Source organism: Asparagus officinalis, chromosome 1 (assembly GCF_001876935.1).
Source record: "Asparagus officinalis chromosome 1, Aspof.V1, whole genome shotgun sequence".
Taxonomy (NCBI): Eukaryota; Viridiplantae; Streptophyta; class Magnoliopsida; order Asparagales; family Asparagaceae; genus Asparagus; species Asparagus officinalis.
Window position 1 is genome coordinate 131,647,137 of NC_033794.1, and position 26,736 is coordinate 131,673,872.

Genomic DNA, 26,736 nt, shown 5'->3' on the forward strand with positions numbered 1-26,736 from the left:
ACGAATGGGGTTAACCTGCCTGCAAAAATATGTTTATATGCCAGAGGTCCTTCTAACGTGGTAAAGCGTTATGGAGGCTACTGTATCAACGGCTTTAGGTTTAACACCATCGTTATGGAGGCTACTGTATCAACGGCTTTAGGTTTAACACCATCGGCTTTAGATATTTAAATTATGTGTTATATATGCGTGAGAATGAATATTATACTGCTGATTGAACAGGATTTTAAATTTATTATATTATTGTACAGGTTTTTTCAATTTTCAAAATATTTTTTAAAAAAATATTGGAATATTTTAGCAACGGATTATCCGTCGCTAAATACACTTTTAGCGACGGCAAATAGATAATATTAACGACGGATTTTCCGTCGCTAAAGTTAATAGCGACGGAATATTCGTTTTTTTTTTATTTTTTCAAAAATAGTTATTAGCGACGGATTTTCCGTCGCTAATAGTTATTAGCGAAGGCTTTTCCGTAGCTAAAAGATTTTTTAGCTACGGAAAATCCGTCGCTAAAGTTTTTTAAATTTTTAAAATAAAGTAATGCGACGGATTATTCGTCGCTAATTTTTCGTCGCTAAAATTTAGCGACGAAATATCCGTCGCTAAAACAAATTTCAGCTACCCTCACTATACGGACGATATTTTAGCGACGGAATTTTATATTTTCCGTCGCTAAAGGTTTTAGCGACGGATTTTCGACTTTTAGCGACGGATTTGTCCGTCGCTAAAAGTTATGTTTCCAGCAGTGAATGAAATCAAAGTCAATTCTATTAAATTATACTCCACTAATATTGTGTATATCCCGCAAAACAAACAACCCACATCAAATCAATAATATTAATATTTCAACTATGTAGCAGTAGTAGCATCCGCAGAGCAGAGCAGCAACCACTGGTTCCTTATCTTGGCACCGTAAAACCTACAAAGAACGTCGTATAACCCATAAAGAATGTCACCATCTTTAGCTATAAATTTTATAGTGTCGAGCATTGACGACGTGCTGGTGCCTGATAGCCCGAACAATCCCGCAACAGTAGAGGGTAAGGTGTGATTCGCTGGTGACAATGAGGAAGATGATATCGTAAAAGCATGACCGACATTGCATCATCATCTTCTAGCAGTACCACACAAAGCGTACACTATCATTGATGTTTGTCGATATGCAGGGCTGGGAAAAATCGACTTTGTTGAAGGAAGGTCAAACGTGAGCTATAGAAAGGCCCAAATGCTAGCTTTTGCAAGGAAAAATAAGTGGTTTGGAGTTTCACTTTTGAAAGTAGAGAAATTTTTAAGATGAACGGTAAGGCATAAGGTAAGACATTCATGGATTATTGAGTTTGATAGTTAGAAGAGATGAAGAGTCTTTATTAACGATGAAGAGGCTAAACGTGATTCTCAAAAGTTCTCTTTTATGATTAATGCTATACATGAATGTATTTAAGCATGGGACTCAAAAATGCACATTTTGTTACTTCATGCTATATAAAGACATATGCTAAATTAATATCGATTAATGCTAAATTAAATGTTATATAAGGACATATGCTATAAGCTTCTTTAACTTTTGATGAATGTTACCGATTTTCTTTAATAGGGATAATATTCTTTTACATCGAATATATTTTAATATTTCAATAGTGGTAATATATTATAATTATACATCAACATTATAATTATGCAATAATGTTATATTAATATATAACATATCTTACGGATAAATTTAATACCTATAGTATTATATCTACATAACATTTATGTCTATTTCTACTGTATTATGCTACAAATTATATTTTATCTATGCGTATACATCTAGTATAAGAATGGATTAGTATTGGATCAGATTATTAGACTTTACTCTAGTTAAAAAATAATATTCATAAATATTGATTATTAAAATTAATTAAATATTAAACTTAATAGTAAAATTTTAGCAAAAACAACGAAAGTTTTAAAACTGATATTTAATGACATATGAGGGCGTATTGGTGATTACGAACGAAACTCGAAAGACATTTTGGGAAAATTTATTTTAAAATAGTATTAGATTAGTTAGCTAATTAGAGATAATTGATATAATTAAAAAATATCAAAAATTAAGAAGGCAAAAGGGGAATATAAAAATTTCAACACATCAATCCTTTTTTATATACACAATATAGGTATAGATGTAGATATAGATGAGAATTATATTAGCATGGACCTTTTGGAAAAAGACATCGTTGATGTGGACTGTAGTTATGTTACCTCTCACTACCCTCATGATTGGGACCTTGGAAGGGACTCAGCAATTTCCAAAAGTTACGTTTGCTTGATGGGATCAATATTGGTTGGGAACAAGTAGAATATTTCTCGGTGCGGCACGAAATTGACGAACGGGTAGAAGAATTTTTAAATTAATTTTAAGAACGAAAGAAGAGGAAAAAAACTCGATATTTAAAAAAAAAGATGTACAGAAACTTAAGGCAGCGTTAAATAGGTAATACTCTCTCGATGCATTTACTTATGTTTACAATGAATAAACGAACGGCCACGATCGTCGTAAGCATAAATATCACCGGATAGTCTTCGCATCACCGACTCCGTGACCCTCATAATTTATTTACCAATAAAATAAAAAACAATAGAAATAAAACAGCTAAATACCCATATTGGTATTTTAATTCAACCCCATTTGCCAACAATGTATTTTAATTAGGAAATTCGGCGATAAGACATTTTAATTGAATAAAATTACCATTTAGGTCCTTTTTTCTCGTCGGCGGCCACTTTTCCGACGAGAACTCATCACGTGCGTTGGGGCTTAATCTGTGTTTAAGAGCTGATGTGGCTCTGTTTTCTGACGTGGCAGGGAATTAACTCTCTCTCTCTCTCTTCTCTCTCTCTCTCTTTCTCATCTTCTTCCCCCTCATTCTCAGATCCACAAAGAACCCTCTCCGACCCCTCCGGCGCCCCAAGCTCTCCCTCTCTCCTCCCACTACACCGTCACCGCCCCGTCAGCCCTCACCCGCCTCAGCTACCAAGTCCAGCCGCCTGAGATCCCTGCCCTCAGCTCCCCATCGCCGACTCTCTCAACCGCGCCACCCTCAACTCCGTCTCCTCCCCGAGCTCCCCGCTCGATAGCACTACCCAGGCCTCCACCGACCACATCAACCACCCTCCGACGTCCTCCCTCCCATCTTCGTCGACCCCAACCAGCGCCTCCATCTCCTCACCGCCGTCAGCCTCCTTCACCGCCTCAGCTCGAACCCCGTTATGGAGGCGGTCGTGCTGGCTTGCCGGCGACGGTCGGAGAGGGTTCTTTGTGGATCTGAGAATGAGGGGGAAGAAGATGAGAAAGAGAGAGAGAGAGAAGAGAGAGAGAGAGAGAGAGTTAATTCCCTGCCACGTCAGAAAACAGAGCCACATCAGCTCTTAAACACAGATTAAGCCCCCACGTGCAACGCACGTGATGAGTTCTCGTCGGAAAAGTGTCCGCCGACGAGAAAAAGGACCTAAATGGTAATTTTATTCAATTAAAATGTCTTATCGCCGAATTTCCTAATTAAAATACCTTGTTGACAAATGTGGTTGAATTAAAATACCAATATGGGTATTTAGCCGAAATAAAACCAAAAGGGGAAAAAGACTGGCAGTTGAGCTCTCTATCGTGGTGAACAAGCAAAGAAAGGCACCCCTCTCTCTACTCTGTCTTTGTTCGGTACTGCTAGCTTCTCTCTTTTCCTTTTTCACCTTATTTTTAGCCGATTTGGGGTTTCCCAATTTCTCTAATTTTGGTCTTTTAGGTTTCCTTTGAAGTTTTTTCACATCGCTTTCTCTCTGGTGGTATGCTGACTTCCTTCTTTCTCTTTTTACTCAGATTTTTTTTAGCTGATTTAGGGTTTTTAGCACTGTCGCCTCTTTTGATCATCTTAGATGGGAAAACTAGAGCAGCGGATGTTAAATTTTCCATCTATTCTAGGCTTTTCAGTGTTTATACTTCTGTTTCCCTCTAATTTAGGGTTTTTTTAATAAAAGGTTTATAATAGTTCACTAGATTCACGTCTTTGTTGTGATTTGGCTTAGAGTTACATGTGGAGGTTCACTGATGAAGGATTTTGGGAACTAAATTTACAAATTCGTTCTGATTATCTGTAGAGATGATGTATATTCGATCAAGTTCTATTCTTTTGAAGGTTTTGATTACTTGTAGAGATGCTGGATATTCTATTTTTATGGGGTTAAATTTACAGTTAGTTTCCTGATGTGCAGCTTGGAGATGATCTTATTTTGAGCCTATCTTTATTTGAAGTTTTTCATTTCTGGGTTCTAGTTGTCAGTCAGTCTAATGTCTAGTTGATTCACTTCCTTTTTAGTCCAATATATACATAGAACCGTTTGTATTATTTATCCTACAGATTGTTTTATGCCCTTTTTCTACGGATAATCTATTCTTCCTTTCCTTTCTGTTCATTAATTAGGTGTTTTTGATTGGTAGGTAAGCATGGGAACTGCGCATAGGGTTTTTCTGCCATTTGTGGTCCTCTCCGTACTTGTCCTTCCCTTGATTCTCCCGGCGACTGCTGAAGGTTTAATTCGAGTTGGTCTGAAGAAGAAGCCTTTGGATGAGAACAGTAGGCTCGTAGGCAGGTTCTCTGAGAAGGAAATCAAGCCCCTGAACTGCCTTCGAGGAGGTCTCAGCGATGGGTCTCACTCCACTGATATCATTTCCCTAAAGAACTACTTGAATGCTCAGTACTTTGGGGAGATTGGCATCGGTACTCCGCCACAGAAGTTCACTGTGATATTTGATACTGGCAGCTCTAATTTGTGGGTTCCATCTTCCAAGTGCTACTTCTCGGTGAGTTGGAAATAATCGAATGTTACACAGGTTTCATGTCAAGTGTTTGTAAACTTATTAGACTTGTTTTGTGTGTGCAGATTGCTTGCTGGGTTCATTCAAAGTATAGGTCTACTAGGTCAAGCACATATCAGAAGAATGGTTGGTCCACACTTGTTTCGATCCTGTGCTTCACGAATTACTTATGCTCTTTGTGTGATATCAGATGCGACTTGCTGTTTTAGTCTAATATAAGTAAAATCATCCTTTTTTTATTTTAGATAGTGTGGTACTGTATAAGACAATACTTAAAAGCCGCTTTAAGAGACGGCATTCTAGTTCGGTTTATGTAGCACATAAATGATATGCACACGTTATAGTTTGCAAGTTAACTGCACCTCAGGTTATGCATATGATACATAGTCTTGTTCTTTTCAATGGTTATACATGATGTTTTTGTTTGATTAATTTTTGTATGTGAGTACTGGAGTGCATCTTATTTGTTGTTTAAAGCTCTTGTTGGCTGCTTACGCTTTCTTTTAATAGTGTTCTGATTCAGTATTTTGAATTATTGTAGTTGTATTTCATGGTTCCATTATACATTATTTTATTGTTATTATTATCATTTTGTTTTTTTTTTTGGGTTGGGGGGGGCTTGGTTCTTTTTGTAAATTATCCGATTATTCTCAAGTTTCAAAACAATTAGGATCCTTAAATTTTATTCTAGTGATACATGATATTCCCTCTTCCTGCTTATAAGATCAGAAACAAGCCTGCTGGTTATATCTAATAACTTAACATGCATTTGATTTAAAATTAAAACATATGTTTATTTTTCCGGACGAGTAGTTTTCCATGACAATTTTTCTTTGGTGGAGTGTCCAAAAAGAAGTAATTTCTTCCTGATTATGCTTCTATGCTTTAACTTGGGCCTGTTGGGATAAGTGTTGCATGAGTTTTAATACTTGCCACATGTTCTGTTTTTCAAACAGAGACACTTTCTCATAAAATGGATTAAAGATTTCAAATTGTCAAGTGAGGTGACATAACGTGATTATATGTTGCTGTCATTTATGCAGGAAAATCTGCAGCAATTCACTATGGAACTGGAGCAATCTCTGGTTTTTTTAGTGAAGACAATGTTGAACTAGGAGATCTCGTGGTCAAAGACCAGGTCTGGAGCATTACAAGAGTTTACACCTTACCTGTTATAGTATGCACAAATATATTTTTGGATGACATTCATAGTGAGACTTTGCTGCTCTGCAGGAATTTATTGAAACCACCAGAGAGCCAGGTATCACTTTCTTGGCAGCAAAGTTTGATGGCATACTTGGTCTAGGGTTTAAAGAAATCTCAGTTGGTAATGCGGTTCCCGTATGGTAAGCTCTTCTCAATTTGTTTGGATGTGATGCTGTAGTTCATTAGTGATGGGACATATATGATTGTGTACTTCTCTTTTTTTATGGCACTGTTATATGTTAGTTACCAATGCAGGCGCAGGACTGCCAATAGTTTGAGTAATGGCATCTAGATCTAACATTAAGCTTAAAATTGTTACTTATCAGAAAGCTTTGTTCCTAAGCACCAAATGGTCTAAAATTAGTTTAACTTCAAAATTAGCAACTACGGCCAATTAAGACAGAAATTAAATTAGTCAAATATTTAGATGCTAGAAAACTCTAACCATGATCATATTCTTGGACTAATCTTAGGGATAATACAATGAAGAGTTGGTACTCCTCAACTGAGAGCAACTTCCATGAAATAGGATATTTATCATATATATATACATATATATATACATATATATATATATATATATATACATATATATACATATATATACATATATATACATATATATACACATATATATACACATATATATATGTATATGTATATATGTACTCATGATTCTAGACGGCTCCCCGAGGCTCAATCTAGAATTTTAATCTGCTTAGGAAGCTGAGCTTTTACCTTTAAGGTCTGATGGATTATTGAATATTTCGGCCCAAATATCTTCAGGGTCTTGAGCATCTTGCAATGGTGTATCTTCTTCCATAGAAGATGTGTGACTATGAGTCTCATTTTCATCAAAGGCTTCAAAGAATTGCCTTTTGAAATGTTCTAAGCACTTTTGTTTAATTTCTGTTTTAGTGCTTTGAGGATATTTCCTTCGCATCCTTTTAGCAATTTTCATCATTGGATTGTCTTTTTTAATTTCTTGAGTCATATGAGACTCTAGAACAGAAGTATTTTTCTGTATAATTTTTTCAAGTTGTTTTACCTTAGTATCAAGGCATATTTCGTTCCATCATCTGCAGTAATATTTTCTTCTCAGAACGGGCATATGAGAAGGGGTCCAATCACAAATAATAGACCAATTCCAGATCCATGAGGTCTCAACTTTAGCGAAGAAGTGTATTAAACACATGTCATCTATAAGCTGGCTTTCGTCTATTCATGCAAGAATAGGATGAGAATCTACCCAAGAAGAGTATAACTTCATTAAGGATTCGGGAATAATACCAATTTCAATTCCATATGTTTCCCACCATTTATAGAACCAAGTAGGAACGCCCTTTTGAAGAGCTTCAGGAAAATTTTTGATAAGCCAAGTGTGCTTCTGTTTGGGATTCTGATATAATAATATCTCATTAAAGACCTGTTTATAGTCCCAATAATTAAAGTTATAAACTTCTTTTGTATTTTGAACTCTGACAAGTGGCAGCTCCTGATTAGGATTTAGTGCCCAATTTCTAGGAAGTATAACTATTTTATAGATCTCCGAAATATTTTACAAGATAACTATTTTATAGAGGAACACTCAAAATACAGACTTCTCTTCTCTCAGATTTTTATTCTCTTCTGTCAAGCTTACAAACTCCACTCTCTAACTTCTTATTTATAGACGACTCGCTGCCTTCGATTTCCTTCGACACCCTACGATATTGACCATTACTTTATTAAAGTTGAAGGTGACTTGGCACGATATTCGTGCGCACTACACACAATAACTGAAAGCGACTTGCACTACGCACAGTGTAGATTCTCTTTTTGAAAAGTAGCTTTATAAAAGCTGCTTTTAGAAAACTGCTTTATAAAGTAGCTTTTAGAAAAGATGATTCTAGACGGCTCCCCGAGGCTCAATCTAGAATTTTAATCTGCTTAGGAAGCTGAGCTTTTACCTTTAAGGTCTGATGGATTATTGAATATTTCGGCCCAAATATCTTCAGGGTCTTGAGCATCTTGCAATGGTGTATCTTCTTCCATAGAAGATGTGTGACTATGAGTCTCATTTTCATCATTGGATTGTTTTTTTAATTTCTTGAGTCATATGAGACTCTAGAACAGAAGTATTTTTCTGTATAATTTCTTCAAGTTGTTTTACCTTAGTATCAATGCATATAATGCATATTCCGTTTCATCATCTGTAGTAATATTTTCTTCTCAGAACGGGCATAAGAGAAGGGGTACAATCACAAATAATAGACCAATTCCAGATCCATAGGATCTCAACTTCAGCGAAGAAGTGTATTAAACACATGCCATCTATAAGCTGGCTTTCGTCTATTCGTGCAAGAATAGGATGGTAATCTACCCAAGAAGAGTATAACTTCATTAAGGATTCGGGAATAATACCAATTTCAATTCCATATGTTTCTCACCATTTATAGAACCAAGTAGGAACGCCCTTTTAAAGAGCTTCAGGACAAATTTTGATAAGCCAAGTGTGCTTCTGTTTGGGATTCTGATATAATAATATCTCATTAAAGGCCCGTTTATAGTCCCTATAATTGAAGTTATAAACTTCTTCTGTATTTTGAACTCTGACAAGTGGCAGCTCCTGATTAGGATTTAGTGCCCAATTTCTAGGAAGTATAACTTCCTGAATAATACATTTACTGAAGCTTGGAGGGACATTATGATTATCCGTTGTCCAAAAATGTGTAATTTCCATGCCCTTTTGCATCAATAGAGTCTTCATCTAGGCTCTTGATTAAAGATAAGGTTGGATAATATGTATCCTGCAGATATCTCTGTCTTAATTTTTCGGGATCATTCATTAATGGAACATCCTCTTGTTCTAGATACAGAACAATATCAGACTGAGGTTTCTCAATCCATTCAGTTTCTTGCTTTACTATAGAAGTAAAGGGTTCAGGAGTATGTTCATGTGAAATAAGATCATTTACGCCTTTATAAAAGGCTTGCGATGGATGCGAAGCATTATGTTTTTTCGAAATAGTTCGCCATGAACTGGGCTGAGATGGAGTATAACTCCTTTCAGAATTAGTTTGGCCTATAAGACCTGAACTTGAACTTGGGCCTCCTCTCCCCCTCCCTAAAAAGGAGGGATTACTCCGTCTCATGTTGACCCTGTAAAAATTCACGGGTGAAAAAGTGAAGAAGATGATTATAATCACCTTTAATATATTCAATTCGAAATTGATACATGGCTAGTTCAGCTTGTCATCTAGCAAATATTTGCTTTGAAGCTAGATTTTTAACATCCTTTTCAATGATGCTTTTAGCAGAACTACAATAAATTCTTAGTAAGAATTCTTGATTTAATATGTCATCTCTGAATTTAGAGAAACATTTTATAATAGCTAACATTTCTTTCTTATTTGTAGAATAATTAAACTGGGCTTTATCCCATTTACCAGAAGTAAAACGAACTACTTGTTCTTTATTGGTTTGGGGATCTACTTGTTTTAATATACCGTCATAACCAATATTAGATGCATCTGTTTTAACTATTTTGAACCAGTGAATATTTACAAGATGAATACAAGGTAAACTTTTAACTTTTAAGTTTAATTTTTCTTACAGCAATAGTATGTTGCTGAGTCCAAGGCTTAGCATTTTTCTTAAGCCTATCATATAAAAGGATTGTATTTTTTGCCAGATCTTTATAATAATCTGCAACATAATTTAACGCTCCTAAAAATCTTTGTAACTGTTTTATATCAGTTATTTCATCGGGAAATTTAGAAGCAAATTCTATACTTCTATCAATAGGAATAGTAGTTCATTTTTCTATATTATGACCCAGAAATCTAATCTGAGTTTAAAATAATTTTATTTTAAGGGCAGATATAGCTAACCCATTTTTAATAGCTAAGTTTCGAAAAACTTCTAAATGTTTAACATGTTGATCAAAACTATGAGAAAAGATCAAAATATCATGTATATATGACAAGATAAAATCCGTATAAGGAATAAATGTTTCATTCATAATATTTAAAATTCAGAAGGGGCATTTTAAAGCCCAAATGGCATAACATTCCATTCATAATGTCCAAACGGGACTACAAAGGCAGTTTTGTGTTTATCTTTTTTTTTTTCTATTTGAATCTGCCAATAGCCTGATTTTAAATCAAACTTAGAAAATATTTTTTGCATTAGTAATGCGATTTAACAAATCCCTTTTATTAGGAATTGGATATCTGATCCATTTAAGGACATTATTTAAAGGTTTATAGTTTATAACTAATCAAGGAACTCCTCGTTCTCTTTCAGCTGCATTATTAAGTGCTGCATTATTAAGTGATTCTATGTCAGACCTAGCAGAGATTTCGGCTCGAAAATCCAGTTATACTGGAATGAAAAAAGTTAAAAATGCTCAGTTAACTGAATATGAGACTGACATAGAATCATTTAATAAGTGGACCATACCAGATGTACCTAATAGGGACATATAAAATTGGTTTTCTAGACTAGAAGTCTTTAATAAATATAAAAACCCTAGAAAGGACTACTACAGTCAATAGAGAAGAACAAACCATCCAACTGTTAGGTGTTGCGGATGTCAATCCATATTTGGATAGGTATAAATATATACATGTGGGTTTAATTCAAATTGTTTAATACACTTCTTCGCTGAAGTTGAGATCCCATGGATCTGGAATTGGTCTATTATTTGTGATTGGACCCCTTCTCATATGCCTGTTCTGAGAAGAAAATATTACTGCAGATGATGGAACGGAATATGCTTTGATACTAAGGTAAAACAACTTGAAGAAATTATACAGAAAAATACTTCTGTTCTAGTCTCATAAGACTCAAGAAATTAAAAATGATAATCCAATGATGAAAATTGCTAAAATGATGCGAAGGAAATATCCTCAAAGCACTGAAACAGAAATTAAAAAAAAGTGCTTAGAACATTTCAAAAGGCAAATCTTTGAAGCCTTTGATAATAATGAGACTCATAGTCACACATTTTCTATGGAAGAAGATACACCATTGCAAGATGCTCAAGACCCTGAAGATATTTGGGCCGAAATATTCAATAATCCACCAGACCTTAACGGTAAAAGCTCAGCTTCCTAAGCAGATAAAAATTCTAGATTGAGTCTCGGGGAGCCGTCTAGAATCATCTTTTCTAAAAGCTACTTTATAAAGTAGCTTTCTAAAAGCAGCTTTTATAAAGCTACTTTTCAAAAAGAGAATCTACACTGTGCGTAGTGCAAGTCGCTTTCAGTTACTGTGTGTAGTGCGCACGAATATCGTGCCAAGTCACCTTCAGCTTTAATAAAATAAAGTAAGGGTCAATGTCGAAGGGTGTCAAAGGGAATCGAAGGCAGCGAGTCGTCTATAAATAGGAAGTTTGAGAGTGGAGTTTGTAAGCTTGACAGAAGAGAATAAAAATCTGAGAGAAGTCTGTATTTTGAGTGTTCCTCTATAAAATAGTTATCTTGTAAAATATTTCGGAGATCAATAAAGATATTATTTTGAGTATTGGCGGTCGCACGCTGTAAGTCTTCTTTCTTTCTGAATTTTGTTACCGCTTTCATTTTGGTATCAGAGCCATGATTTATTTCTGCATGTCTGAGTAATTTCTATCTTACAGCTTATCTTTTATCTAGTTAGCTTGTAAGAATGTAGAATCTCATATGTTCTTTTAATTCTCTGATAATGATCTTAGTTTGAATGCTTATTATGGGACGTCAAAAAAGTCGCGCTGTGTAAATTCCGTTGTTGCCAGGTAGGCTGTTTAGGATAGTGTAAGTCGTTGACAGACGTGTAAGCCTTTAACTAGGATGATGGTTAGAGAATAAAAAGAAAAATGATATTCTTCTTCCTTACTGGTTAATTAGTAAAAGGTAAAACTAGAAGAAAAAATATATGTCAGACCTAGCAGAGAGTTCGGCTCGAAAATCCAGTTATACTGGAATGAAAAAAGTTAAAAATGCTTAGTTAACTGAATATGAGACTGACATAGAATCACTTAATAAGTGGACCATACCTGATGTACCTAATAGGGACATTTATAAAATTGGTTTTCTAGACTATAAGTCTTTAATAAATATAAATACCCTAGAAAGGACTACTACAGTCGATAGGGAAGAACAGACCATCTAACTGTTAGGTGTTGTGGATGTCAATCCATATTTTGATAGGTATAAATATATACATATGGGTTTAATTCAAATTTCTTTTAGACCCCTGACCCTATCTGGTCTTAATGCATCTTTATTAGTCTGTCTTAGAGACTCAAGATGTTTAAATTGGACCCAATGTTTAATGGGTATTATGGAAACCAGTCTCTGTAATAGACCCGTGTATTTTAATGTTTATCCAAATTTAAGCCTCTCATTGACCGATCCAAATATTCTAGAGGCTATTAGTCTTAAAAGAAAGACTCATGGGTATAATTATATACCTGGATCCGAAACAATCGCTATCATATATAGGATCCATTATAAGGTATTAAATACCTTGGCTCCCAAAGCAAAAATTCATTCTAAACCAGGTAAAACTGTACTGGTTGAAACAAATGTATTGTCATCTAATATTGTTGTTAATAGACAAATAAAATGGGATGAAATAAATTTCTCTGAAAATTAGGTTATACCCAACGCAGTACAATCCTTGCCAATTATTAATCAAGATATTAATCAAATTGTTCAAACAACAGATGGAGAGGTTGAAATAACATTCAATCCATCTAGAATTGTCAGAATATCTGACGTGGCAACATCTGCCAGAAATTCATTATCTCGATCTGGATCTTATAGAACCAGTTCTGTTCAAGGGATAAATATATCCGATAATAATATTCCTCATCCTTTATATAAGGATAAAGTTTCTCCTAATACGGAGATGAGTTTTAGAATGAAATAATAAATTTTGAAAAAGGTAGTCAAGGAAAATTCTTAATAAATAATTTTACCTAGAAAAATAAAGATTTTCTCAAAAGTTTTTCGAAAAAAGACCAATTAAATTGGGTAGACAAGTATTATACAGAACTTGAATATAAACAAGAAATTAAAAGTGTGTTTGGTAACCAAAGTGTTTCTTTTTGTAGTGTTTTTTTGAAAAACACCATACCATGGTGTTTATTTTTCAAAGGTGTTTTCAAAACACCATTTATAGTTATTATTTATATGGCGGCGATGACGACGACGGAAGGGCTGCGGCGCGTCAGAGCAGGCGGCGAGCGACACGACCGTCGGCGAGCGGCAGCACCGGCGGATAGCCGGCGGCCGGTCGACGCGATGACACTGCAGTGGCACTGAGACGGGCCTGTTGGCCGGCAGGAGTCAACGGGGCCGAGGGCGGCGCGGTTTACGGGTGGTTCGCACAGAGCCGAACCGTGGAGATGGTGCGGGATAACGCGTAACAGTTCCGGCGAATTATGAGCGGCCGTACGGGCAGGGCAGCAGGCTAGCCAGGTGACAGCCGGGCGTGCGGCAGTGTGCGGCAGTACGGGTGGTGGCTCCGCGGGCGGCGACGGGCTGACGAGCCAAGCGGTGGACGAGCGGACGGCCGCATGGGCAGCGACGGGTGGCGGCGGTGGCTGACGGCCGACGGGCAGCGGCGGCGACCGGCAGACGACGCGAAGGGCAGGCGTTTAGATGAAAAAACGAAGCTACAGGGCGACAGGTGGAGGACGGCCGACGGCAGCTGGCGGGGTGGCGACGGCGGGCGACAGGGGAGGGTGGCGGCAGGCGACGGGTGGTGGCGGCGGGGAGGCGGACGGCCGAGCGAGCAGCGGCGGGCGAGCGGGCGGCGGACGGGCGGCGGCTTAGATGAAAAAACGGAATCTCAAAACACCTTTTTGGTGTTTTAAGAAAACGTTTATTTTTTGGATTTTGTAAATGGTCAAGTCAAAAAATCGTCCCGGTTGTCAAACACGTTTCATTGTTTTTAAAAAAAAAACGAAAACGACAAAAACGCCATGCTTGCCAAACGCTTCCTAAATTTTTTGTTCCTTGGTTTTTAAAAAACTATATTTCTAGACAAAAAACTAGAATAAGTGTGTTAGAAGACCACTTAAAACAGTAAAAAACAACTACGGGTAGGATAATCCGATCTATTAATCCTCCAATTGACCCGTTACAATTAAAGGATGTTCATCCCTCTACTATAGAGGCTACGACTTTTATAAAAGCCAAACAAAATTAATGAAGAACACATGAAAGAATTGAGTAAAATTATAAAACAAAATAATTATACAAATATCCATCTTCAAACTTTAGGTGAACAAATAATTCGAATTGAAGATGTTTTAGATAAATTGTTATCCAAAATAAATGATGTTATACCATCATTAAGAATGCTTGAAAAAGCTAAAGTTTCTCATAGAAAAATAGAACAAACCAATATTAAACCACCAATTGACATTTCAGGATTTAAAAAAGACAGCGAGATAACTCCTAAAATTATAGATATTCTAGCCAAAAAATTAACTAATGCTAGAATTCATACACTTAATAAAGTGTTACCATCAACTTCTGCAGTTATATCTGAAGCAGAAGAAGAATCATCTAATACAGACAGTTCTGACGATATACCGTCAACAAAGTTACTTGCTGTAGAGAATAACTTTACAGAAATAAATAAAATTAAAAATCATCCTCGAAAAAGACTGGAATGTACTATTATAAAAAACCTACTCCAGCAGATGTTTTATTTGAAGAAAACGATGCCTATCTACAGGCAGATTACAATGGTAAAAATATCTACGAATGGAATATAGATGGGTTATCAGATACCCAAATCAATTCTACTATACATAGAATGCTCATGTATGGAACTATTTGTAAACAAAATGGAAAGAATGAAAGAATGATAGCTTCTTTCATACGAATGAAATATAGATGGGTTATCAGATACCCAAATCAATTCTACTATACATAGAATGCTCATGTATGGAACTACTTGTAAACAAAATGGAAATAATAAAAGAATGATAGTTTCTTTCATAACTTGTGGTTTTACTAGCATCCTTAAAGGATGGTGGGATAATTATCTTTCTGCTGAAGCTCGAAATGAAATTCTAGGAGCTACAAAAATAGAAAATGGAGTTCAGCAAGAAGCTGTTTATACACTAATGCTAGCAATAGCTCATCATTTTACTGATGCCTACCTTGATGAATGTGAAAGAATAAGGACTTTATTGCAAAATTTTAGATGTCCTTTAACATATTTTTGATGGTATAAAGATATTTATTTAAGTAGAGTTATGTCTCTAAGTGATGCTAATAGCTCATATTGAAAAGCCAAATTCATAGATGGCTTACCCACATTATTTGCAGAAAAAGTTCGAAATAAAATTCGATCTGAATATGGGGGATATATTCCCTATGGTAACCTATCATATGGGTATTTATCAAACGCCTGTATAAAAGAAGGCTTAGCTTTATGTAATGATTTAAAGCTTAAAAATCAATTAAAGTCTCAAAGACTTACAAAAAGAAAAAAATTAGGAGAATTCTGTGAACAATTCGCCTATGATCAACCTTATAAGGTTGATAAAGAAAATATTCCTGATAAAGGAAAAACTAAAAAATTATTTGAAAAGAAGAAGAGAAAATTCTTCAAAGAAAAAAAAGCCACAAAAGGCTAAAAAGAATCTACACTGTGCGTAGTGCAAGTCGCTTTCAGTTACTGTGTGTAGTGCAAGTCGCTTTCAGTTACTGTGTCTATAAATAAGAAGTTAGAGAGTGGAGTTTGTAAGCTTGACAGAAGAGAATAAAAATCTGAAAGAGAAGTCTGTATTTTGAGTGTTCCTCTGTAAAATAGTTATCTTGTAAAATATTTCGGAGATCAATAAAGATATTATTTTGAGTATTGGCGGTCGCACGCTGGAAATCTTCTTTCTTTTCTGAATTTTGTTTCCGCTTTCATTGTTGGCGGGTTATAGTAGTAGATTGCTATATTAGGTACTAGTATATGAGCGTAGTATTAAGTAATGAGCTCAGCTGATATATATAGGGTTGAGCCTAGTAGGTATATATATATATGTCGTGTGGTGTTGTGTGTGTGTGTGTGTGGTGGTGGTATGTGATATCAGTACGTATACTGTTGTCGTATGTATATATGTGTGTGTATATACGTTAGTATATGTGGGTAGTGGAGGTAAAGTATAGTGGTGACGGTAGTATATTAGAGAGAAAAATGGGGAGAAACGTTGGGGGGCTACCAAGTAGTGCGCTTGGGTAATGAGTGTGGCGCTGAATCAAGGTTCGCCTACATTCTACGATTTGGAGTTGCCGTGAAAGGTTAGTTGAGGTTTCTATCTTCGATGTGTGAGTGTAGGGGGCCAGATTTAGGCCAATCATACCAAGCTGCCTTGAAACAACTTGGGTACCAATGTTCTTCATTTTTCTGCAGTAATATATATGTACTAGTATAATATATAGTATATAGTATATGACTATAGGTTGAGTATAGGTTATAGTATGTATGAGATACTTATATATGAGAGTGGGAGAGAGGAGAGAGGAGGAGGAGAAGCATGATGGCGGTATTGCTTGGGTTACCACTGGGCAAGCGCACAAATAGTTATGCGTTGGGTTAGTGTGGTGTCAAATCCCCCTCACCTCATTCAATGTTGGGGAACAGAATCACATGAGTAGTGGAATGCGGATGAGGATGTGACACGTCACTACAGAAGTACAAATTGTGTTGGTACCAAGCATAGCCATATTTTCATGATAGGTATTCATAGTACAAATTTGTGTTTTGCGTAGCCAAGCGATACCGCAGGTTATGTGGTGCTCGCAGGTTATATATAGTAGGTAGTAGTAGTTAGGGTATTATAGGCTAGTAATTAGTATAATATATAGTACGCGTATTATATATGAGGTATTGACCTAGTTAGTATATATAGTATATAGGGTAGTATATATGAGTATAAAAATAAGCTATTCAGTATATGAGTGGCTTTGGCTGTGTTGCTAGTGTTTCATATTGTGTCTCCGGCGGAGGGGCACTGGCACAAATTTTTACCAAAAAGTTATTTCACTTAATAACCTTACATGGGAGTCTGCTTGTTCAGTCATAATTACAAAATCAATTTGACCTGAATAATTTTGTAAGACTTGCCAGTTGTGCCATATTGTTGCATGCATTAATGACAGCTATGGTGCTGGAATGACTCAAATCTGACTTGATAAGTAATCTGGTATCTAGATACTAATTGCCATTCTTATTTATTAAAGGAAGGATGATTAATTTGCATGATAATATTTCATAATCAAGCATTCCATGTACTCTTTGATATATGCAGGTATCTGTATAAAATGTTGATGATGTTATATTAACGTGGGAGATTTATTTCAATTTTACATACTATCACTGAAAAACTGAAAATTGCAGCTCTTGAGAGAAGATGATCTGTTAATACCAGATTTATATTTCTACTTTAATATATTTAACATAATTCAATTTTAATTATCTCCACCAAGAACACTGAAGTATGGAGTCCATTTGCTGATTAAGTGATTAGTCATGATATTTGTCAGGGATTTACTGACTTGGCCTTCTTACAGGTACAATATGGTTGAACAAGGTTTGGTTAAAGATCCTGTTTTCTCCTTCTGGTTGAACCGGAAAGCAGAGGATGGAGAGGGAGGGGAAATTGTTTTTGGAGGGATTGACCCAGCTCATCATAAGAGTGAGCACGTATATGTCCCTGTGTCTCAGAAGGGTTATTGGCAGGTGGGTCCCTGAGTTTTCCATTTCAGCAATGTAGAATACTATTTTTCATTATTAAAGCTTATACTTGTCAAGTATCTACAGTTGTTTTGATTACATAACTTTGTAAATGAAATTTATGAATGCAGTTTGACATGGGAGACGTCCTTGTTGGTGGACAGTCAACTGGTAATCATTTCGAACACCCTTTTCTGTAGTTTGACTTTCGTCTTGAATCAAAATTCCTATGACCTACTGAGATCCTGTCTCCATTTTGGCTTATCCAGGATTTTGTGCTGGAGGTTGTGCGGCAATTGCGGATTCTGGAACGTCTTTGATTGCGGGTCCTACAGTATGTATTAATACTCATCATTTGCATACTATATTTTCCTCGATCTATTCTTCTTCTTTTAGTAGGGTAATGCTATAAGAGTCTCAAATGTGTGCCAATAGACCTTCCATGTTCCTTCCATGTTCCCCAGGAGGAAGAAATAGGAGGGAAGTGCAAAACAGCAAGAAGTTGTCTGTTTGCTCCTAGCCCTCTTAATTCTTTCGTGGGAAGATGTAAAGTACTCATCCATACCAGAATGATGTGTTCATACCATTTTTTCTCTTTACTACGAACAAAGTTGTCATCTTGAAAGTTGAGTTATCAACTTTTCTATCGGTGTTGCCATATTGACTGTTGATTCCCAGGATATAAGTTGCTTCTTTTTTGTAACACGTGGTATCTATGTGAGCATATGGTAGCTGGCTGCAAAATATCATTTCATTGTTTTACTATGTTGTGCAATATAAAACTTGGAGTTCATCAAAATTATATATAATGTGATATGCTTTAAAATCATCACACAGTATCTGAAATATGTTTTGTAAAATCTTAAGTTAAACATGAGGGCAAGTAACGTAGAAATATGAGGCTGCTTCTATATCATCGTACCACCAGAGCCTTACACTTGCTCCAGCTACCTGCAAACTGTTCCCAACTCAAAAGTCTCCCTAGTCCCCAACTGTTCATGTCCTTGTACATCTGTTATTTACCTTTTTTTACTCTATAAATTCTCTCTTAACATTTTTTACTGAACCTTCTTCAGCTCTGTACATGAGCAGAGGTTTTCTAGAATGGGAGAGTAACAGAAGCACATTACATGTCAGTTGTTCTATTTTTTTTTGTTTCTATAACCTTATATTCTAATGAGAAAGTGATATCTCAAATTTCCTAAAAGCAATCATTTTATATAGGTGCATATATAATGATGCCAAGTAGGTTGTAGACATTGTGCTTACTGTTTTCTCATTTTCCGGTTGTAATTAAATAAACAATGACTACGTTTTGTAGTGCATGCAGCTTTTCCTATGAGATTATTTCTGATCACTAGGCAATTTTTTCTATAATAGTTGCCTTACAACCACATTGTCAATGCCATAATTTGGCACAAAGCTGATATTGAGGCGGTAGCAACACACCATATTCTCATAAATTTACCTTGGATATGCCATGGTATGTCGGTCATGAAGTTGTGCTTTCTTTCTCAGGATTTCGGATAACAACCTGTTCTGCAGTGTTCCCAATGATTGACATCTTGAAGATGTTTCACGTTAGAATGTCTTGGAAATTATAATTCAGTAGGGAACCCGGAGAACATCTGTGTTTTGGGCTTTTTAGTCTGTCATTTATAAATTTTGATCCCTTAATTGTCACTCGCCAAGTTCTTTGGCCTGCAAGGAATACATATTTTGCAGGTTTCAGGTTACTTTTCCCATCTGGGTGCTGTGCTAGTTGAATCAGGTTTTAATAGCAGCCTACGCTAAAAAATAGACATATATAGATGTGTTCTTAAACAGGGTTAACCAATAACCAGTTAAGTAGAGGGTTCATATATAGAGATGCCAGGGACTAACTTATTAGTTAAAATCACATTTCTGTGGGTGCTGATCTTTTGATGGGACCTAATGGACCTTCTCGACCTTCTCAATGCCCTTTCACATTTATAGGTGATTCAATTCCTCTGTGATAGATTTTAGTGATTCTTGAGTAATGTGAATTTTTAAGGGGAAAAAGTTATGACTTGTAAGCTTCCAGCCTTCCATTTACCTTTACTGAATCAGATATTGAATTTAATGTTTCACTAGTTATATAGTCAGCAGTCAGCATGATGTTCTTCTAGGTATTACAGGCAGGTTGCCTTGTAATTTTAAGCCACCATCTCTCTTGCAGACCATTGTTGCTGAAATTAATCAAAAGATTGGAGCTGCTGGAGTTGTCAGCCAAGAGTGTAAAACTGTGGTCGCACAGTATGGTGAACAGATTTTGGATATGCTCCTGACTGAGGTTTTTTTTTCCTTAAGTTTTTTGATTAGTCTGTTTGCTGAAATGATTTGCTGACGCTAAACCTATTTTTGACCATTATGACCTATCCAACAGACACAACCAATGAAAATTTGCTCTCAAATCGGTCTATGTGCCTTTGATGGAACACGGGGAGTGAGGTTAATATCTTGGAACCTGAAATTCTACCAAATTTATTAAATATTTAAATTTGTAATTCTTTTTGAAGTAATTCATTATATGATTCTGATTGCAATCCCCCTCCTTTTTCTCTCTCTAGTATTGGTATTGAAAGTGTGGTGAATAATGGAGACAAATCATCCGTTGGAAGCGATCTTATGTGCAATGCTTGTGAGATGGCGGTTGTATGGATGCAAAATCAGCTCAAGCAGAACCAAACACAGGAAGCGATATTGAACTACATCAATCAGGTGAATCTTCTTTCTACTGAGCTGTATACCGGAATGCTATTCAATTACTGTACTTTAAATTGTATATCGGAATGCTATTCAATTATTGTACTTTAAATCGTGTCTTTTATTTATATTACAGCTATGTGAACGATTGCCTAGTCCTATGGGAGAATCAGCTGTTGAATGTAGTGCCCTGTCCTCTATGCCTAGTATATCTTTCACTATTGGTGGCAAGACATTTGAGCTCACACCGGAGCAGGTAAGGACAACATATCATATTTTATAATGATAACTGAGAAGAATTTCATTTTCTTGTCACTAGGCTTGTGGTTGCATACTGTCTATCATCTATGCTCTACTTTATAATTTATTGCGTGTTAAGGAAACTTAGTTGTTCGTCAATTGTACCATTTTGTATAATTTTTCTATGCATTTATATTCGTTAACAATGTTGTATACTCCTTCGAGTTCCCTCAAATCATAAATGCTCACAAGCCCAACCCCACCAAATCGTAAAACCTTTGTTGTCCTTGTAATCAGACTGCTAAAGTAGACTTGGTGTAGCAATAAAAAGAATACTAAGATTGTGCAAAGAGGACTGTAGTTAGTTCACATTTTAGTACAACCTGAATCTGTAATGCATTTTAAAACCATTTATTCGATTCATCATCGTCGTTTTGTTGGGAATTTTTGTGTTCCTTGATGCATAAATCATTCTAAAAATAACACATTCAACCTTATCATTAAAGCTTAAAGGTTCAGGACTTTTATTGGTGTATCTTTTATTGAGTTTAACACTTAATCTGTATCTAAGAGATGGTTGCCACTTGCCATACATTTAGCTATGCATCTTCTTTCTTACAAGGCTACAACTAATCTTCTATTGACAATATGCTATTTATTTACTGCTGGAGATTCTATGTTGCAAAACTTGCTGGGTACTTTAATACAGGTGACGTGCCTATATTAGATACATATTCAATATTTGGATATTCCTATAACACATCTAAAAAAGTTATAGGCTTTTCACACATTTAAAAAACTCTAAGAACGTATCCCACATTAAGAAGTTAAAGATCTAGCGAAGCTCCATTTGTTTAGATGATAATAGTTCACATAATCATAATTGTTCTCATAATTATTGATTTACAAAACTTAATGATGTTTTATCTTACCTAAGATATTGTGTTTCTCAACTTCTATGGACTTATAAAACTATATTATAGATAAATAACTTTGTAGACATATTGTCATATCCGCACGTTCCCAAATCTTAGATTTTGGGTTGGAACTTACCATGGAGCGTCTACCTTCAGCCTCTCAACAGATTTTCCAGATTCGTTGTTTACGTTTTGCACTTAGTGCTGAATGTTGTTCTCCTCAGTGTTTTGAATTTTTAGCTTATTGTGTTCATGGTGTCTTGCCTGGGAATTAGGATTCATGGTACTGTATAATCTAGCTTGGCTGGGAATTAGGATTGTTCACTATTTATGTCTAGGATCGATGTAAGCTCCATGTAAATAACAGTTGTGTGAGTTCTCATCATCTGATTCTTTTCTGCTTTGCAGTATGTTCTCAAGGTTGGTGAAGGTCCTGTCGAGCAGTGCATCAGTGGATTTATAGCCATGGATATACCTCCTCCTCGTGGTCCTCTCTGGTAGACCTCCCTTTTTCATGCTTTATTGGTTTTACTTTCCAGGCTTTATTGATGTTATTATAAGTTTTGGAAAAGATTAAATCTCACAAAAACCCTAGAACTTTGGAGAGCCTTTCACATAAACCCCTGAACTTTTTAAATTGTAGAAAACCCCCTTTAACTTGTCTCACGTAAGATCATGACCGACGAGACTTATTTTAAGTTACATGCTCCGCACTAGACGACCTCTGGAAAATTTACCTCCGTATGTTCTAAATATGACTTCTATTGTACCCTTTCTCGTGTAAGGATATGTAAAAGGTAAAAGGGTAGTGTAGTTCAGTGCAGTTTATGATAATTTCCACTAGTTTGATAGAGTTTAGTGTAGTTTTGATGCTCAAGGAAACTGCGCTCTAATTTGAATCGTGCGGTTTTCAGGATTCTTGGTGATGTTTTCATGGGAGTTTATCACACGGTGTTTGACTATGGCAACATGAGGGTTGGGTTCGCAGAGGCGGCTTAACAGATGGCATGAGCAGATATCACCTTATCGATATGTACCCGAGACTTTTTAAAGGGGTTGTACTGTTATATGTGTGTATATATATACATGAAGTAAGTTAAGGTGGCCCACATACGTAATTACAGGCGCCCGATAAATTTGGAAGGTGGCCCAATTATGTATAACAAAACTCCTGCTTTTGCTGCAGATTGCTTTTTTTAGATGATCTCCTTACTGGCCCTTATTCGAATAAGGGCCAGTAAGGAGATCATCTAAAAAAAGCAATCTGCGGCAAAAGCAGGAATTTTATTATACATATTTGGGCCACCTTCCAAATTTATCGGGCCGAATAAGGTTATGGTGTTTCATCTTTATCTCCCTCTCCGGACGACGACGGAGGAGCTGGATTATTTTGAGGTCGGTGTGCTGCCAGAAGGAAGTGGCCCGAGTTGGTCAGCTAGCTGAGATAACCAGCAGCGATTAAATTTCGCGTCTGGCGTACGCAGAAGCTAATTATTATTATTTTTAGCTCAACCGCCGCTTCGTCATCTTCTTCTCACCTTCTTAAGGGTCCATATGCGTGTAACTTGTATCTATTGTTGTTTTGAGCTTACTATCCCTCTGTGGTTTTATTTTTGCTGATATTTCCTTTGTAAAGTTTAGTCATGTAGAAGCACGTGGGATCCATGTGCTACATCCCACGGGGGTTCATCAGCCAAAATGAAACTAGAGGGATGGTAAGTTCAGAACAGCGTTATGAGAGGGGTATGTACGCAATTAAGCTTTCCCTCAGAGAAGGAGTTAATCTTCACTTTAGCATAACTTACCAAAATACCAGTTAAAAAGCAAGCGACGTCCGTTCGAGAGTAGAGAAGAGAAAAAGAACGACCTCTATTAGCCTTTTCGGTCATAAAATTTCGTTGACTGTCTTAGTTCATCCACATGTTGTTCGTTCCAGGTGGTTATTATTATTGTCATAGCTCTGATGCTGTTACCTGCTTTGTTGCGTTAAAATCGTAATCTGGATCTTGATTAGTTGAGGTAGAAGAATTAATAGATGCACGCTCCAAAAGTCTTAAAGACTGACTCGTGAGAAGTTCGACCGACTCAACAATCACCATCAATTACGTCGGACAAATTGGACTTGTGATTGCCACTTGGGCCCCCCCCCTCCTTTCTCCCCACAAAGTCAACAACTGTAGACAGAATAAGCCACAGTTTCCACACCTGTATTAATAGATCACTAATTATTAAGATTTAATTTTGCACCGAAATATATATAACAAATGAGAGAATTTTAGGAAGTAGTCAGTTTTTCTCCAAATTAGCTAGTAGGTCTCGTTGTATTGTTCTATAATGCCGTCCGTCCTGTTTTAACAAGGCAAACATTAAAAATATTTATGTTTGATTGTGAATATTAATCTATAGAGTTTGCAATGTACGTGTCAAAAGGTGATCAATTAGTTTTAAAAACGTGCCGTACGAGTGAAGGCATGCATGCTTGCTTGCGTCCGCTGCTTGAGAAGTCGCAAGCTTTACAACTTTGATAATCGATGTTGGTTTTTGTGGACACCTTTTCTTCCTTGATTTCCTTAATTAGGAAATTGGGGGGCCCCCTTTTGATTTACCAGGACAAGATTTCTCTATAACCAAAAGCTCTTTGACCCTATATATAACTTGGAGGTCAGTTTGGGGAAAATAAAACTATTAACTTGCATGAAAAGTAGTTTATTGCTGTAGATTGACTCTCTTGAGTGATTTTTTCTGACGCTTTTACCCTTGGAGAAAGGAACTTGTATTAATTTTCGACGTAGAGACTTCTTGATGGTAAAAAAAATCAAAGAAAATTTCACGCAGGGGTCTATACACAAATAATCCTATTTTTTCATTGGTAGAACTGGTGCATGGTGTTCTAGTTTTAGCCACTTTAAACCATATGCCTGTGGTCCACACACTTGAATCGCGCGCGCGCACACACAAGAAAAAGAAAAAAAAAAGAAAAAAAGAAGAAGATGAAATGTATTCCATAGCCTCTTGTGGCGTACGAATTGACAGTCTTACAGATGCAGAAAATCAAGTTTCTCTTCGAAAACTAAGTCCAAGTCTAACAAGTGTCAACAAATGATGGAAAATAAAATGGAAAAAAAGAAGAAATTAAGTTGCACATTAATATTTTCTAAAATTCAAACCATCAGACTACAGATATATGATATTCAGGTGTATTAATGCATAGACTTTATGGTAAGAATGTCGCTCAACAATTTAGAATAATTATATAATATAATCTACTTAGTTCTAGCTAAAAATATTACTTCTTTTCTCTCGTTTTACACATAATAACTTATAATTATTTATGTGTTGATGACTAATATCAAACAGCCAGTTGTATCCAAAATAGGATAGGTTCGGTTTAGTATTGAAGAGGGGCCGTTTCTTTCCATGACTTTATGTCCGATTCTTGAATTGGGGTGTTAATCAATCTGCACATATAGAAACTCGTAAGAGGGCGGAGATTAGTTTCACCGTTGTACCTCCAACGATCAAGTTAGCTGATGGACTTGAGTGAGAAAAGTAAGAACTGAAAAGTAAGAAACTATGTGTTCTAAAGTTAGATTTCTTCAAAAAAAAAAAGTCCTCCTACAAGTTCGAATGATACCTGTATTTATACCCGGACCGCGAGGGGTAAATTGGTCACTTCGGTCGAGCACAGTGAGGCGGTGGTGAAGTGCGGGTTGGCAGCTGAGTCAGCTTTTGTTTTACAGGTGTCGGCTGACGACTGGAGGGTAGACCACTTCAACATTAAATGAGAAGTGATCAGCGATGGGACATCGGCCCACGTGGTCCGATGAGTCATGAAGACTATCGGGGCCAGAGAAATAATGCGCCTGTCATGCATTAATTGCGATGCAGACATGTAGCCAATGAGGATAGCTTCGTCGAAAAGTAACGCCGTTTCAAGGCGGTTTCAAGAGGTGTTCTGGACGAGTAGTCGAGCATGCTCTTGGCGAGTCATCCAGGACTAGAGGACCAACTAACACCCGCCTTTCGTGTCGTCATGGAAGAATGTCGACTTGACGAATCGACTGGGTCAGATTCTAGGGGATCTGGATCATCCAGTTGAGCGGGGCAAGATACATGTATAAGGATACATCTATTTGTTTGCCAATACGTATAAGTCGTATGCCCATGGGCGGGAATACTATAACATTATGGAGTCCACGTTTTATCCGAACCGTCTTCATGCGAAGAGCGGCTCTAACCTCTCGATTGACAAAATAGGGGCACGATGGACATTCCATCATCCGCTCAAAGGGTCAAAATCGCGCGCTCAGATGTTGAAGGTGCAGGTGGGAGGTCGGTCTTGTTCCTACGCCAAGGGAGGCATCGGATGTTTTTTTATTAAATAAAAAAGGATTAATGAGTCACCCCGTATACTCTTGTTTTCACATGAAATGATATAAGCCAAAAGGGTCAAAAACTCAAAGGAGACTCAAAAGCAAACGAAACGTGTCAAAAATGAGAAATGCCGAGTCCTCTCTGTAGAGTGCGGGTCCGGTCACCTCCCCTAGCTCTCTTCATGAGTTCCAGATGTAGACCAGTCCCAAAGCCCTTTGGACGTTGGATGTGGACACTTTCCCCTCCGTCGTCGAACGCGGCGGCCCAATAGCAATCTCGCGGGGGCGGGGGGTTCCATTCGGCCCATTAAGATATAACAAAGAAAATTAGAAGCGGTCAAATCTCAGATCCCTTTTGACTCCCTCCTCCTCTACCCGCCGTTTTCTTAATTTACCGCCACCTGTCGTCGATCTCCCAAGATCCTAAGTCTACGCTCCTCCCTCTTTATAAAAACCCCTCAAGACTTCGTAGACGTCACTTAGCTTCTCCCTCTGGATCTCTCCGGCTTGCAATTAACTGTACGTACGTGATCAAAGTGCTGGTATATATGGAGAGGGGTGGGGTAGGGCTCATATTGGATACTTCTTCCTTCGTGGTTTCTGGCGGCTCTCATGTGGAGTACTCGTCCAATCGCCTGTTCTCGAACCGTAGCAGGGTTCCTGACGAGATGGATTTTTTCTCCAAGAAACCGTCGCCGCCTGC

At 36.9% G+C, this 26,736-nt stretch overlaps 1 protein-coding gene across 2 annotated transcripts; it reads left to right on the plus strand.

Moving 5' to 3' along the window:
* On the plus strand, positions 3,612-22,864 carry LOC109826586 (aspartic proteinase oryzasin-1-like). Of its 2 annotated transcripts, XM_020393680.1 has the most exons (15): positions 3,677-3,703; positions 3,789-3,828; positions 4,481-4,843; positions 4,924-4,984; positions 5,902-5,996; positions 6,092-6,204; positions 17,614-17,782; positions 17,908-17,947; positions 18,046-18,110; positions 19,977-20,090; positions 20,184-20,248; positions 20,368-20,518; positions 20,640-20,759; positions 22,069-22,157; positions 22,575-22,864. In XM_020393680.1, exons 3-15 carry the CDS (start codon positions 4,487-4,489, stop codon positions 22,657-22,659), a joined length of 1,524 nt encoding a protein of 507 aa, XP_020249269.1. In that variant the 5' UTR covers positions 3,677-3,703; positions 3,789-3,828; positions 4,481-4,486; the 3' UTR covers positions 22,660-22,864. The 2 variants fall into 2 exon arrangements, with proteins under 2 accessions (XP_020249224.1, XP_020249269.1); XM_020393635.1 differs by lacking the exon at positions 3,789-3,828 and having other exon boundaries at positions 3,612-3,703.

Coding starts and splice junctions, on each gene's coding strand:
- LOC109826586 (XM_020393635.1), top strand. CDS start 4,487: ATGGGAACTGCGCATAGGGTTTTTCTGCCATTTGTGGTCCTCTCCGTA. Junction 5,997..6,091: donor ATCTCGTGGTCAAAGACCAG/GTCTGGAGCATT, acceptor GCTGCTCTGCAG/GAATTTATTGAAACCACCAG. Junction 6,205..17,613: donor GGTAATGCGGTTCCCGTATG/GTAAGCTCTTCT, acceptor GCCTTCTTACAG/GTACAATATGGTTGAACAAG.